The sequence below is a fragment of the Halichoerus grypus genome, chromosome 2 (assembly GCF_964656455.1).
Source record: "Halichoerus grypus chromosome 2, mHalGry1.hap1.1, whole genome shotgun sequence".
In the NCBI taxonomy this organism is placed as follows: Eukaryota; Metazoa; Chordata; class Mammalia; order Carnivora; family Phocidae; genus Halichoerus; species Halichoerus grypus.
The window spans coordinates 62955586-62970994 of record NC_135713.1 but is presented as its reverse complement, the minus strand read 5'-3'; the positions used below and the strand labels follow the sequence as shown (position 1 = coordinate 62970994).

Below are 15409 nucleotides of genomic sequence, written 5' to 3'. Positions count from 1 at the left end.
TGGGGGTGAGGGGGGTCAGAGGCTGGCTCTGGCCCCTCCCTCAGGCGGAAGGCAGGCTGAGGGGAGGGTGGGCCTGGGCAGGATGCGAGGGGCAGCGATGCACACTGGCCAGGAGGTGCTAGAGCCAGATGCCTGAGCTCCGTCTGCCCCTGCCGTGCGTCTTAGCTGGCTGCTCTTGGGCCAGTGCCTGAAATGTCACAGTTTCATCTGTGAAGTGGTTATTTCACCGGATGTTGTGAAATTGAGGTGGTGAAAGGCAAAATAACTGCTTGATGAATGTTAGCCATCTTTGAAAACGGGAACTCGCTTGTGGTTAAGTGGATTTTGATGATAACACATGTCCATAGTGTTAGCTCAGTGCGGGACATTCATACACTGTAGTTCATTGAAGACCCCACCCAGCACCCCCAAAGTCATTAAATCATTTGAAAGTACTCGTCGATCTTCAGAACAGCAGTTCTCAATCCTGGCTGCACCTGGAATGACCTAGGGAGCTTAAAATGCCAGTCCCCAGGCCACCCCCAGGTACTGATGCAATTGGTTTGGATGATGACTGAGCAATAGGAATTGGGAAATGCTCCTCAGGTGATTCTGGAGTGAAACCGGGCCTGAGAAACCCTACTCAAATGGGATGCCCTCTTAATACCCAGCGGACTTTTAAGGATGCATTTCCCCATAGCTGTCCCTCTCTGCGCCCTGTGCCCCAAACCCTCTCTTCCCTACCCTCAACTCCCTGACTTAGAGCTGCGGTCCACATTTTTCTGTCCTCAGCCTCCTTTTCTTCCCTCCAGTTTTTATTGTCAGGCTTTGCCTAGCAGCTTGGGATGCCTTTATTTTTTTCCTCCACTGTCCAGATTTTGCCCTTGCAAAGCTGGAAGTTCGCCGGGGAAGTGGGATTCGGTTCCAGATTCTCTTTCTCCTCACTGGGGCATCATCACTGGACTTTCCGATGGGACTCATTCTTCTGGTGAGGAGCCCTGGCTAGAAAGAGACATGGCCCATTGTGCTCCTGTGCTTCCTGCCCCTGTCCACACCAGCACCCACCCTGGAAAGTTCACCTGACAGGGCTCCAGCTCTGGGTGGGGGGGAGGGAGACGGGGTCCTGGCGCTCCCGCCCCACCCCTGCATTAAGAACCGGCATTATTACTCAGTCTGTGTCAGGAGGTTGTGTCCTTTAGCATTTCAATAGAGTAGCCGGTTTTATCTCTATTTTTAGCTTTTTATTATGTTTTTTTCTAAACCGTTCCCTGTGTTCCCATCTTTCCTGGAGATTGCACATGATTAAAATACATTTTCATTATAAACGGGAATAAGAGGGCAGAACGTGTTCTTGATTGCAATCACACATGAGGAAATGATTTCCTGCCCCTGGAAGCTAGCCGGACGACTCCTCTGGACTACTAATGTTTGCCAAGCTGACACCGTGGACCATCTAGAAATGGCCTGTTTGTCTGGCTTTTCCATTTGAACGCTAATGCAGAAATAGCAATAAAATAAAAAGACAAGGGAAGGAAAGTCAGGACTTTGGGTTCTCCATTTACCCCTTTTAAGCTTCCCAAGACCATAGAGTGGGTGTTACTGTCTCCATTTTACAGAGGAGAAAACTGAGGCTCAGAGAGGGGAGCTGGCTTTTCCCATATCATGAAAATAGTAAGTGGCAGAGCTAGGATTTGACTACTCTTCCTCCCCTGCACAAAAGCCTTCAGAACGAGCCCGGGGTTTCAGGATGAAGACCACGCTCCTTCCCTGAGCACTGAAGGGCTGGCTCTCCCTACCTGCCCCACCCACCCCGGACCTGGCGGCATCTTCCTGAAAGCTCCCTCCCTTGCACGCACAATACTTAGTCACACTTTCTCTGGTCTCCAGATTTTCCCATTGACTGTTCCTTCTAACCAGAAGCCCTGGCTTTCTTCCTGCCCCCTCTTTGCTCCCATTCAGTAGTTCCTACTCATCTTGCTAATGTGCCACTCCCTAACGCCCTCCCTGATTCCCAGCTCCCCTCTCTGAGCCGGGTTCAGGGTTCGTCCTCCTGGTGTCACTGGCCTGTGTCACAGTACTCATGGGCCTGAGGGTACGGACTGGGCCGGTCTACCATTGTTCTGTGTTCTGCTCCATCCCCGCCCGCCCCGGTCAAGTGCTTCACTGGGTAAATCCATTCCTGCCTGTCGCATGCCAAACCAGGCCATCTCTTTGTCTTTCCTAGCTTCCTCTGCCCTCGTCCTGAGGTGGCCTCGGAATTCCAGAGATCCATTCCGCCGGCCATAGCCGGCCGCAGTCGGTTGCCTTGGGACACCTGCGCTCCGCCCGGGGCGGAGCGGGGCTCAGCCGTGCGATCTTGCGGGCAATGCTGCGCCCTAGCGGCGCCTCTCAGCGCTGCGGCTCCCTCCCCGCCGGAGCTCGAAAACCGGGGAGCCTGCCTGGCGCTGGCGATGGTCTTGCGAGGCATCAAGCCATGGCATTACTCATCAGCCTGAACTTGACGTTTATCTGATTATAAAAGAATACAGATGCATTCCAGAAAATCTGAGATACAGGAAATTGTAAAGAAAATACAGATTACCTGTAAACCCAGGGACAACAACGGTTAACCATTTTGGTATATAGCCTTCTGTTTTTTATACGTATCAGTGCATTTATTAGAAAACCGGGATTATCACACACAGAGGTTTTAAAAATACTATTTATTTTGTCCTGAATTCTGAAGAAGTCTGAAAAGTCAGAAAAGCATAAAAGAGAAAATATAAAAATCACTTAGAATCCCACCATCAGAGATAGCCTTTCTCCTCAACTTAGTTTATTTGTATTTGTGCCAATCAGCTGCTATTAATCCATTTATCTATCTTTCAAGAATCCAAATCAGAATTTTAAAAAGTTCCCAAAGGAAAATGTGTTCTTCTATTTTAGATTACCCCACAATAGAGTATACTTTTTTTTTCTGCCTAGCAATTTCTCTGGAAACACCCTCCAACCTCCCCCTTCCTCCACCTTCTGCCCAACACATTGCATCCATATGGCTCCCATGGGAGTAGCCAGGCCTTCCATGAACCCGACTGTGTTCATCTGTGGGATTAATTCTTAGCAGTGGAAATGCTTAAAAGAGGGCATGTGCTTTTGTAAGTTTTGATAGTTACTGCCAAACTGTCTCGCAGAACAATCCTAGCAACTTGTACACCCACCCGCAGTCATGCACTCGCATGTTTCCCAGCAAGATCACCAACGGAGTGTTGCCAAACTTTCAGCCCCGGGGATCACACATTTGAAGTTTAGCTACAATGTGCTGGGTGAGCGTGCACTGTGCCAGGCACCAGGCTAGATGCTGCCTATTTATTAATACTCCCCGAATCCTCACAAGTACCCAGTGTGGGAAGGAGGGTTATTTTCATCCCACAGATGAGGAAGCTCAGGTTGAGATTACGGAGCTGAATTCAACTGAAGCAATCATCCGAACAATCAGCCAGGGCTCAACTTTGGATGGATCAGACTCACTCGGAGGGCTTGCTAAAAGTTGGCTGGGACTTAAGGAAAGGGCCTGAGAACACGCATTTCTAGTTCCCATGATGCTGCTGCAGCTGGTGGTGGTCCAGGGACCACATTTTAAGAACCATTGCTCCTCACTCTTACTTTAATCCAGGACAATTACCTGGAAATGACCTCGCTGACCCACAGGTCCCACAAACCTTGTGTGTGGGTGCGTATGTGGGAATGTGAGTCATCTTCCATAGTCCTTGGAATGAACCAGGTTAGGTTTGTGGCAAGTGATTCTACTTCTTCAAGTCTGTTTCCCCACCTTTAAATGGAGGGGTAACCCTTGGGGGAATGACAAGGAGTGATGTATGCAAAAAAAAAAAGAAATGAGGAAAAAGAAGAAGGGGAGGAGGACAAGGAAGAGGAAGAAGAAATTGAAGGAGGAGGAGGGAGGAGGAGGAGGAGGGAGGAGGGGGAGGAGGAGGGAGAAGGAGGAGGAGGGAGGAGGAGGAGAGGAAGAAGCTGCCGCCACCGCCCACTTTGGATCCATGAAATGCAGTGGGAAATAGTCAAGTCTGACAGGCCTGGATTGAGATGGTGGTTGGGCCACTGTGTGACACCAGACAAGCTAATGTACTTCCCTGAGCCTCAGATTCCTTCTCTTTTCAGAGGTGGGGATATGACAGGCTTCTTGAGGATTAAATGTGTATCGTCCCAAGTACTCTTTCTGCTCCAGAGATTTTAGGGGCAGTGGTGTCCCCAGTGACAAAGGGGTGCCTCATAACGATGCTTGCAGCTCACTTGCTGACAGCCATTTCCCCTCTCACTTTCCAGGGACAGTGTTCATTTCGGGCCCCGTTCCCAGAAAAGCGCACATTCCCCGTTCTTTCTACATCCTGATGACCTCCTCTTTGTGACACAAAATGGGTTCTTTTCTGCAAGGAAACGGGGGGACGCTTTTTCAGACTCCTGGAAAGGGGCCAGCGTGAACCCAGTGATCACGTGGACCCTTGGCTGGTACCAACTGTTCTAGGTCAGTAGGCGAAACGGACATCCCTGCCCTGGTAAGCCTGATACCGTGTCCCTAAGTGTGTCGGCATCGAGCCTTGATACTTCCTTGGAATCTGGTGAGGGGCAAAACATGCGAATTCATAGAAAACTGTAAGTTGAGCCTGAAAGGGGCTCAATGACGCTCAGATCTCTGGGAACACCCGAGATATGGCTACAGCAGAACTCCTCACACTGTGATGTGTACGGGGCTCCTGCTATCCTGCAGGTTCTGGTTCGGTAGGTCTGGGGGTGGGGCCCCAGAACTTGCATTTCTAGCAAATTTGGATGTTCCGATCTATGGACCATGCTTGGAGCATCTATGTTTGAAGTGACACCTTATATTCATCACTACCAAACATAAGCTTATTTTTCTTCAGCTTTCAGTGAAATTCTGCATACACAAAGGAAAGACTAATTTCATTCGAGTATTCCAGTTGTTTACATTTTTGGAGAGGGCTGAAGGCCTGGGTGTCAGATCTTGGCTCCCACTGCAGTTTTCAAGTGACCAGGAGTGGCCTTGAGCTTGCACTTCACCACTGGAAGCCCCGGTTTTCTCATCTGCGAGCAGAGACTTTTCCTACCTCTGTCTCATTCAGGCAAAACCTTAGTTGTCGGACATTTTAACAGGATGGATTCAAGTGTCTCTGTCTGAGCATTTTAATCTGTATTTTTAGTTAGGTTGGGGGTTATCTCTGGGGGAGTTGCTGGGGTTCTAAAATCTTACCATGAACACTGATAAACTGGTATTCTGAATGCACAAGCAGTGTCTCTAGAACAAATAAATACACGCTGGGCAACCATTCACTGAGTTTACTACGTGCCAGGCAATGTGCTAACTGCTCTACAGAGACTGTCTTGCTCATCTTTATAATGATTCTATGAGGTACATTCAGTTATTTTCTCCAAAACCAAAGCAAACAAACAAAGCTGAAAGTTATGGAGAATGTCAGTTGCCTAAACACATATATTTTAAAAGTGGGTACAACCAAGATTCTACTGGCTCTGTCTGACTTCTAGACCCAAGCCCTTGAATATAGTTAACTCATTTTTTTTTTTTTTTAAGATTTTTTTTTATTTGAGAGAGAGAGTGAGAGAGAGAGAGAGCACAAGAGGGGGGAGTGGAGAGGGAGAAGCAGACTCCCTGCCGAGCAGGGAGCCCGATGCGGGACTCGATCCTGGGACTCCAGGATCATGACCTGAGCCGAAGGCAGTCGCTTAACCAACTGAGCCACCCAGGCGCCCGGTTAACTCATTTTTAAGTGACGAACAGAGTTAGGTAGTAAAACAGATGCAGAGACAGGAACAAGAAGGTTAAAATGCTCAACCCTTTATTAAGTCTGGTCATAAGGCACTCCCCAATCCTGGGTTAATTGAGATTCTTCTCTGTGAACTATGTCAAAGGCTAGTTCCACCTTAGAATCTGACAGACAATCTGAGAGCGAATTTACCTCCCCACCGTGTGCAATGGTGTTCGTTATCAGCATCTAAAGCAGAATCACACTTCCCCCTGTGCTCATAACAGACATTCCTGGAATTACACTGTGTGGGGCTGGGAGGGGGCGTGTGCTCTGTGCATATGGTATTCACGAAGGTGGCAGCCTGGGAGCCAAAAACAGGAAAGAATTTCCTGCTGAAGGCATAATACAAACTGTCATTCATTGCGAGTTACTGATGGTACCCAGATGTCAAGTCGGAATGAAAGGTACCATCAACTGTGACATAAAAACTGCATTACTCTTTACATACAAATAAAAGAGAGAATTTATTTTCATTCTGAGTTTATTTAACATTTCATCCACTTGAACTGAAATAATACATTGATTCCAACACTGGCGAGACACTGTGCTAATACTGAAATAAAAACTGCCAGTCAGTAAATACGCACAATCATAATTCTTTATAATGTTAATAGAAATATGAATAACTATTTACCATTATAAGCTCATTGCACTTCATGTGGACTTTTCTCCAGAAAAGGTATTTCTAAGAAATCAGCAAAATTGCCAATCTTGGTTCATTTGTTCCTTTTTATAAACCACGATTAAACGATACAGTTAATATTTCTATATAAAAGCATCAAGAGTTGGAAGCTTCAATAAATAATGTTTAAAAAGACACATCTCCATGTTCATTATCCCTTCCTGGTGTGTATAAAGTTTAGTTCATCAATCTTCAAGCCAGTTGTTGATTAATTTCTCAATGAAGGTTAAGATTCTGAGAAGGAGCTACCAGTGAACAGGGGTGGGGAGTGGGGAGAGTGGGGGTAAGAATACTGAGATTAGCTGGGGCAGGTTGTGGGGGGCTTCGGTTTCTCCTTAAAAGCACCTCATGGAGATCTGCCTTGAATTTCAGGCTCTTACCACTGTTTAAAGAGAAGCATCTATGGCAATAAAATACATCCAAGGACAGAATGTAATGGGGAAGCTATTTTGCCTCAAATGGTTTAAGACAGAAAATCTAAATGAGAAAATTCTGGTGGCACAAAGGAAGGCTCAGAGTGGCCCCAAGCTTCAGATCCATTAATCCTTTCAGAGAAAAGAGAAACACGGACACAAGGAACACCATTTTTTCTTTATGAGGAAATTCAGTCTGGTCACATTGTCTGGAAAAATCTGTCAAAACTAGCTTCTACATTTTTTTTTCACTTATAAGTCTCTGAATTACAATTGAACTGAGTGGCCTCACTCAACAGAACAACCACCTGGCATATGCCTTGAACATCTTCAGACTTGAAACATAATCTGTTACATTAAATACATGTGAAGCGACTACAGAGGAGGTAAACAGTGGTCCATGGATTCCTTATTGTCAAACAGGGTGGAATGAAGTATAGACTATTCAAGTACAATTCATTCAGTCACTGATTCACATACACATTATTTCTGTATCTTTCTGAAAGCCAAAGAGGTCTATGAGAATGACAAGAAAAGACATGTAGCTAGCTGGAACTGTGCTCTCACTTCTAAAAAAAAAATCAAACAAACCAGATTCAACCCAGTCATACAGCATTGGTATTGAATATACTTCCAAAATTTGACATTTGTACATTTCAGTTATTTGATTATTTGATGTAAATAATTGAATATAAAGTCAACAAGTGCAAGGTAAGATTAACTTCATAGGAATGTAAAACAGAATAAATTTAAGAGTCAACTAAAGAAATCCACCAGCAATATGAATGCATATAGTTGTTGACAGCAGGGATGGCTCATCACATGTGTCTATTACTGTGACTTTTGGGAAGTAGACGGAAGAGCTTTTATCCTATAAATCCTATAAAAAGACTCATCATCTACTTTGGGTTGCCCATTGCCCAAAGTGGAAGCAAATGTCCTTAATATTTACGAGTCATTTTTTATAGCTTAGCCTCAGAGCTTTTGTGTTTTCCCCAATCACTGCTGAGTGATTTGAAACAAGAATGGGATAAAAACTCAATATTTCAAACAGATTTCCTTTTCACTCACTGATAATCAATACATATGTATTGAGCATATACTGAACATCTACTCTATGCCTAGCAGTGCTTTTTAAAACTCTGGGTGAGGGCTGGTATATTGTCTTTGAAAAACAATTACTATAAAAGCTAGAGGAAGGGTATTTCTGTAAATTATATCGTGATTCAAATGTAAGGGAGCCAACAGGTGTCAGGCGCCTGGCCCATACCAGGTGCTGTGCGGTAAGTAGCAGCTTGACTCTAAAAGGCTAATGTGGGTCTTTAAAAGGTTTCTGTAACTGGGAGAACCCGGGTCGAACAGGCTTTTCCTCACCGGGTTTGCAGTAGACGGGATAAGCTGTAGAGTTTCTTCTGCTACTTTACAATCCCTTATTAAAGTATACACGTCGTAATTCAGGATAGGTCTCTTGGATCTTGGCTTGCAACTCAGCCTCCAAGCTTGTCACAGACATGGAACTAGGATAAGGGAGAAACGACACGATTATTACATGGGCAGAGTAGGGAACTAGAATCTGGACACACAGCAGAGAAGGGCCGTCCCCCCCCCCGGCTCCCCGAATCATGACTTGTATTGTAAGACAGAGTCCTGTTTGAAAAATGCCTCCTGTGCCTTGAAAATGAATGCCCAGTTCCTTTTGGAAAATTAATTGTTGCTAATAATCAAAGAAATGCATCTTAAGAGCTCAAAAATTATTAAAAGTTTAAAAACTGTTCATGGCTGGGAAGAAGGCAAGCAACAAGACTCTCAGCCCCTGCTGGTATTGGGAAACAGTGTGTGATAATGCCACTTTCCCAAGGAAAACAATATAAATGTTCACCATTAATAAAAAAGACATATGTACTTAGTGGAATTTTTAACACTAAAAATTCACTTGCATTAATATGCTTTTCTCCACTGTATTAAGAATACATGCTTCTTGCAAACGTTTTAGAAAATACTGAACTGTACAAGAAAAAAACCATCACTCATAGTCACACACCACTGAGCGATGACTTGTTAGTCTTTGCTTTATGCGTTTAAAAAAAGTACTTGAATGTATTAAAGCTTGTTTTTTTGTGACAAATGCATACTTATTATTATATAAAAGTATGAAGAAAAATTGTCCATAATGCTTACTACCAGAAAACCTGGTAATATTTCAATATGTAATTCGTCTTTTAAAAAAATTGTTCTGTAATATAGTTGAGATGTGGGAAAACATGAGATTAAAAAAAAGACAGGATATAGATATATAAACATATGTAAGAAAATAAAAGAAATATTGTGAATATAGGAAAAAAAGTACCTACGTGGTTATGTTCTACACAGTGGGACGTAGAGTAGTCTTAAAATGATGCCACTGATAATGATAATGGTTATGACTTATTGATCATTTGTTGGACCAGATATTATGCTTTTTCATCCTTATAAGAACCCTGAAAGTCAGGTATTATCCTAGTTTTACAGATAAGGAAACTGGAGGGACACTTGAGATTCAAAGCCACGCTCCTAACCAACACGCTATACTGTCTCTTGGTCTTGTTTTTCCATTGATCTAGAAGTACTCATAATTACTCTTAATATATTATAAAGGCCAACTCCGATTTTGGAATTAAAGTTATTCAAACCTTCCTGGATGGTAGGGAGACTCTTTTTTTTTAATCTTCTGGAAGAGTTTGTTTAAAACTGGAGTAATCTGTTTCTTGACAGTTGAGTAAACTCCACCTGTAAAACCACCTAGTTCTTGTGTTTATTTTGTATGAAGAAGTTTAAATAAAACTTCAACTTCCTTAATGGCGATATGCCAATTCAGACTAATTTTTCAGCATTGTTAATATTTTTCCAGGAATTTGTCCATTTGCCTGTTTTCAAATCTACTGGCATAATGATGTTGATAATACTTGTAGTAATATTTGTAGTCACATCTTCTCTTCATTCATAGTATTATTTGTTCCTTTTGTTGTGATTGACATCACGATGATTTTGTTACTATTTGTTACCATTTTGTTACTATTTTCAAGAACCAACTTTTGACTTCCTGGATCCTCCTCTATTTCTTACATCCTTCCTTTCTCTTTCCTTGCAGTTTATTCTTTTTGTTCCTTTTTGACCTTAAGTTGGACCTTTAGTGCTTGATTTTCAGCCATTCTTCCTTTCTAATATATACATTTAAAGCTATAAATTTCTCTCAAAGCAACACTTTTGCTGCTTCCCACAAATTCTGATAAGGAGCGTTTTCATTATTTCTCATGTGTGCAGGAGAATGGATGATTGTGGCGTATTTATACGATGGACTATTATACAGCAGTAAACAGTGAATGACTTTAGCTACATGCAATAATGTGGATGAATCTTAGCTACATGATATTGAATAAAAAAGAACGAGTAGCAGAAGACTATATATAGTATGACACCCTTGCCTAAAAAGTTCCCAAAGAGGCAAAACTAAACAACATCGGATATGATACTTTATGTGGAAAATCCCAAAGACTCCACCCCAAAACTGCTAGAACTCATACAGGAATTCAGTCAAGTGGCAGGATATAAAATCAATGCACAGAAGTCAGTGGCATTCCTATACACCAACAACAAGTCAGAAGAAAGAGACATTAAGGAGTCGATCCCATTTACAATTGCACCCAAAACCATAAGATACCTAGGAATAAATCTAACCAAAGAGGCAAAGGATCTGTACTCAGAAAACTATAAAATACTCATGAAAGAAATTGAGGAAGACACAAAGAAATGGAAAAACGTTCCATGCTCATGGATTGGAAGAACAAATATTGTGAAGATGTCAATCCTACCTAGAGCAATCTACACATTCAATGCAATCCCCATCAAAATACATCCACTTTCTTCAAAGAAATGGAACAAATAATCCTAAAATTTGTATGGAACCAGAAAAGACCCCGCATAGCCTGAGGAATGTTGAAAAAGAAAAGCAAAGCTGGCGGCATCACAATTCCGGACTTCCAGCTCTACTACAAAGCTGTCATCATCAAGACAGTATGGTACTGGCACAAAAACAGACACATAGATCAATGGAACAGAATAGAGAGCCCAGAAATGGACCCTCAACTCTATGGTCAACTAATCTTTGACAAAGCAGGAAAGAATGTCCAATGGAAAAAAGACAGTCTCTTCAACAAATGGTGTTGGGAAAATTGGACAGCCACATGCAGAAGAATGAAACTGGACCATTTCCTTACACCACACACAAAAATAGACTCCAAATGGTTGAAAGACCTCAATGTGAGACAGGAGTCCATCAAAATCCTAAAGGAGAACACAGGCAGCAACCTCTTCGACCTCAGCCGCAGCAACTTCTTCCTAGAAACATCGCCAAAGGCAAGGGAAGCAAGGGCAAAAATGAACTATTGGGACTTCATCAAGATAAAAAGCTTTTGCAAAGCAAAGGAAACAGTCAACAAAACCAAAAGACAACTGACAGAATGGGAGAAGATATTTGCAAATGACATATCAGATAAAGGGCTAGTATCCAAAATCTATAAAGAACTCATCAAACTCAACACCAAAAGAACAAAGAATCCAATCAAGAAATGGGCAGAAGACATGAACAGACATTTTTCCAAAGAAGACATCCAAACGGCCAACAGACACACGAAAAAGTGTTCAATATCGCTCAGCATCAAGGAAATCCAAATCAAAACCTCAGTGAGATACCACCTCACACCAGTCAGAATGGCTAAAATTAACAAGTCAGGAAATGACAGATGTTGGCGGGGATGCGGAGAAAGGGGAACCCTCCTACACTGTTGGTGGGAATGCAAGCTGGTGCAGCCACTGTGGAAAACAGTATGGAGGTTCCTCAAAAAGTTGAAAATAGAGCTACCATATGATCCAGCAATTGCACTACTGGGTATTTACCCCAAAGATACAAAAGTAGGGACCCGAAAGGCTACGTGCACCCCGATGTTTATAGCAGCAATGTCCACAATAGCCAAACTGTGGAAAGAGCCAAGATGTCCATCAACAGATGAATGGATAAAGAAGATGTGGTATATATATACAATGGAATATTACGCAGCCATCAAAAGGAATAAGATCTTGCCATTTGCAACGACGTGGATGGAACTGGAGGGTATTATGCTGAGCGAAATAAGTCAAACAGAGAAAGACATGTATCATATGACCTCACTGATGTGAGGAATTCTTAATCTCAGGAAACAAACTGAGGGTTGCTGGAGTGGGGGGTGGGGTGGGAGGGATGGGGTGACTGGGTGATGGACACTGGGGAGGGTAGGTGTTCTGGTGAGCGCTGTGAATTGTGCAAGACTGTTGAATCTCAGATCTGTACCTCTGAAACAAATAATGCAATATATGTTAAGAAAGAAAAAAAGAAGAAGAATGTAGCAGGAGGGGAAGAATGAAGGGGGGGAAATCGGAGGGGGAGAAGAACCATGAGAGACGATGGACTCTGAAAAACAAACTGAGGGTTCTAGAGGGGAGGGGGGTGGGAGGATGGGTTAGCCTGGTGATGGGTATTAAAGAGGGCACGTATTGAATGGAGCACTGGGTGTTATGCACAAACAATGAATCATGGAACACTATATCTAAAACTAATGATGTAATGTATGGGGATTAACATAACAATAAAAAAATTTAAAAAAAAACTAAACAACATCGGGAATATATATATATGTATATATATATGCACTATATATATACATATATATATAATAAAAATTTTTAAATGTAATTGTATTATAAATATGAAATGTAGCATAATGGTTAAATCTGCAGGAGGGAGGGGTATGGGCTGGGAAGAATCTATAAAAACATATAACTTATTGGTAATATTTTTATTTATGAGTGGGCAGTGGATTCATGGGTGTTCATTATATCATTAAAGTAAACAAAATAGGGTCATGCTTGGACCAATGAGCGTAGTGTGTAATGAACCAAGGAATATCAGTAATCCTATTCTATCCAACTGATGAGTAAGAATCAAAAAGAAAAATAAACAAATGTATAAGCAAAAAAACCAGGAATAAGCTTCATTTAAACCAAGGCCTATGCAGGAAGCTCCTTTATGGGTTTTCAAATCCTTTAATCTCAAAATGATAACAGCTACCTTTATTAAGGGCTTATCTTGTTATTAGGTATTCTCCTCAGCATTTCACATACACTATTTCTAAGTCACTGAGTACAAGGTCAACTGCTGGACATTGGAATAAACTTTTCTTATGTTGAGTCCTGAGCTTCTGGAGTTTGAAAAGTAAATAGGTGTAATTACCCCTCTTTCGATTTGAGGAAATGCATCTGTAGTGGGCTTAGAGAATAAATTGTGAAGGTCCTGCCCCCTCCCAGGGGGTATGGCTCTAGGCATCAAGGTGATTTCGAGGCTCCTTTTCCTTGGGATTTAATGCCCTATTTAAGACCAGTAGGAGTCAAAGATGGATGTGAAAGAGCAGATAAAGGTGGAGTGCTTTATCAGGTGGCGTGGACATGATAAAGTTAGTTCCAGTACCCCTCATTGTCCTTTGAAAGCCTCAGGCATGAAAGACCCTATGTCTGGGGCCTATTGGCGCATGGGGGTATTACAAAGGCAGGAGCCTGGTAACCCTTAGACAAAGGCCAAACAACAAAATGCTGCTCTCTGTGCTTTCATGTCGGATCAGCAAGAGGCTGAAGACCTAGATTTATCCCATGCTGATTTATGCCCATCAATCCAGTTCTTACATCAAAAGCGGGATTTAAGGGTAGCTTGTGATGACAGTACACAACAAGGATTTTAAGGCAAGAAACTAAATAGGAAGAGGAGCAGCAAATAAACCAACCATCGAGGCAAAGTGCATATAACCACTGTCCCTGGGGCGGACCTTAAATTCGAACATGTCTGTGTTATAGCTGCACTGGCCAATGGATTGGATGAGAAGAAGCCATATTTAAATTTTTTACAAAAGCAAATTTGTACCAGAGTTAACCTGACTCTTACAAACGAATAAAGCATTTTCAAATGTAATAGTAGAGCGGGATAAAGAGAGTTCTGAAATTAAACAGATGTGTGTTTGACTTCTGCCTCTATCTCTTCCTTTTAGAGACTCGGCTTCATTAATCTTTTTGAATCTCAACTTCCCTTCAAGTGAAACGGAATAACAGCACCTGTGTCTTCAACCGGTTTTTAGGATTAAAACTCGTGATCATTCCGAAGAATAGCAAATACATACCTTTTCTGAGGAAATAGAGCACAACACAGAGGTGTAGCAAATACCAAACTAAAAAAAAAAAAAAAAAAAAAAAAAGGAAAAAAAAGACAAATCAGAGCATTTTCAAATGGATGACTTTCAGATTCTTCTTCTATTTTACTTTTATAACAATCCCCTTTCTTTCAAGCATCGTATTTCCTTATAAAGTATGTCCTGTTTGTGTAATTTTATTACCAAGGACTGTCAAGATAATTTAAACAAAAAACATCAGAGAGATATCAGGAGTTTAAAAAAAGAATCATGCAAATAGTCCCAAACATTGTAGGTTTCTCTTTACTTCTATCTAATTTTGGGGACCATAAGTTCCAGATGTTCTGGGATGGTCTCACTTTCAAAACTTGTGTCCCACATTATCTGCCCATTCCTTCACCTTTCATAGGCTGTGTATTTACCTTTAAAGAAGAAATTAATTATAAAAAATTAATTCCACTCACCAAAAGCCAACTAATCCAACTTGAATAGGTGCGCTCATCCATGGGAACCTCTGTATTGAGAGAGAAATTATTTTGAATACTTTTCATACAGAGACAATTTCTTCTGCTGATTAATAGGGAGGAAACTCTCCAGGTTACAAGATCCGGATTAGTGAAATTTGGGGTAACACTGCAACAAGCGTGTTAGTCCTGACTTCCTGTAGCCTCCTTGACCGGTCAATGAATGCACATGCAAAGATCAAGTGGCTTCTCAGTTTTTTCTCTTGCACATACCGTCTGAGAGATGCCTGGCTCTGAACACGTGGAGGAATCACTACCTCCTGCGGGGGGAGGTAGCACAGACTGGTGCGCAGGTTGGAAGACAGCCAAACCTGTACTCAACTCTCTGCCCTGCCGCCTGGTTCCCGACTGTGGGGACAGGGCAGGCAGAACCCAACCTCTCCAAGCTTCGGTTTCCTTCGCTGCAAAATGAGGATCGCAACAGTTGCCTAAAAGTGTGTGGGAGATGTGCCGGGTAACATTCGTAAAGCACCCAGGACGGAGCCCAGAGCGTAGCAGAAACCCAGCAAACATTTCCCTCCTCCCCTGCAGCTTCCCTTTCTTGCTTTTAGTTGCTGTCAATATGGTTAAAACTACTGCTGGCACAGAAAATTTTTGCCTGTCACTTTTTTTTGTTTTTTTAATGGAAATGAATGAGTTGGTTGGTCTTTTGGAGAATAAGCACTGTTAGATTTTTAGTTTTCAAAAAGGAGTGGTACCAAAACATGCGATACAGAGAACGATGGGATAGATG

At 42.3% G+C, this 15409-nt stretch overlaps 1 protein-coding gene across 2 annotated transcripts in view; it reads right to left on the bottom strand.

Annotated features, from left to right (window-relative positions):
• Window positions 1-7074: 7074 nt before the first annotated feature.
• Window positions 7075-15409, bottom strand: part of SFXN1 (sideroflexin 1) — a 41336-nt gene continuing 33001 nt past the window's right edge. For both annotated transcript variants that reach the window (XM_036115708.2, XM_078066890.1), the window contains exons 9-11: window positions 14617-14666; window positions 14144-14191; window positions 7075-8425 (exon numbers count right to left, since the gene is read on the bottom strand). In XM_036115708.2, coding sequence (XP_035971601.1) covers window positions 8329-8425; window positions 14144-14191; window positions 14617-14666 — 195 coding nt within the window. In that variant the 3' untranslated portion in view covers window positions 7075-8328. The remainder of the gene's footprint in view (window positions 8426-14143; window positions 14192-14616; window positions 14667-15409) is intronic.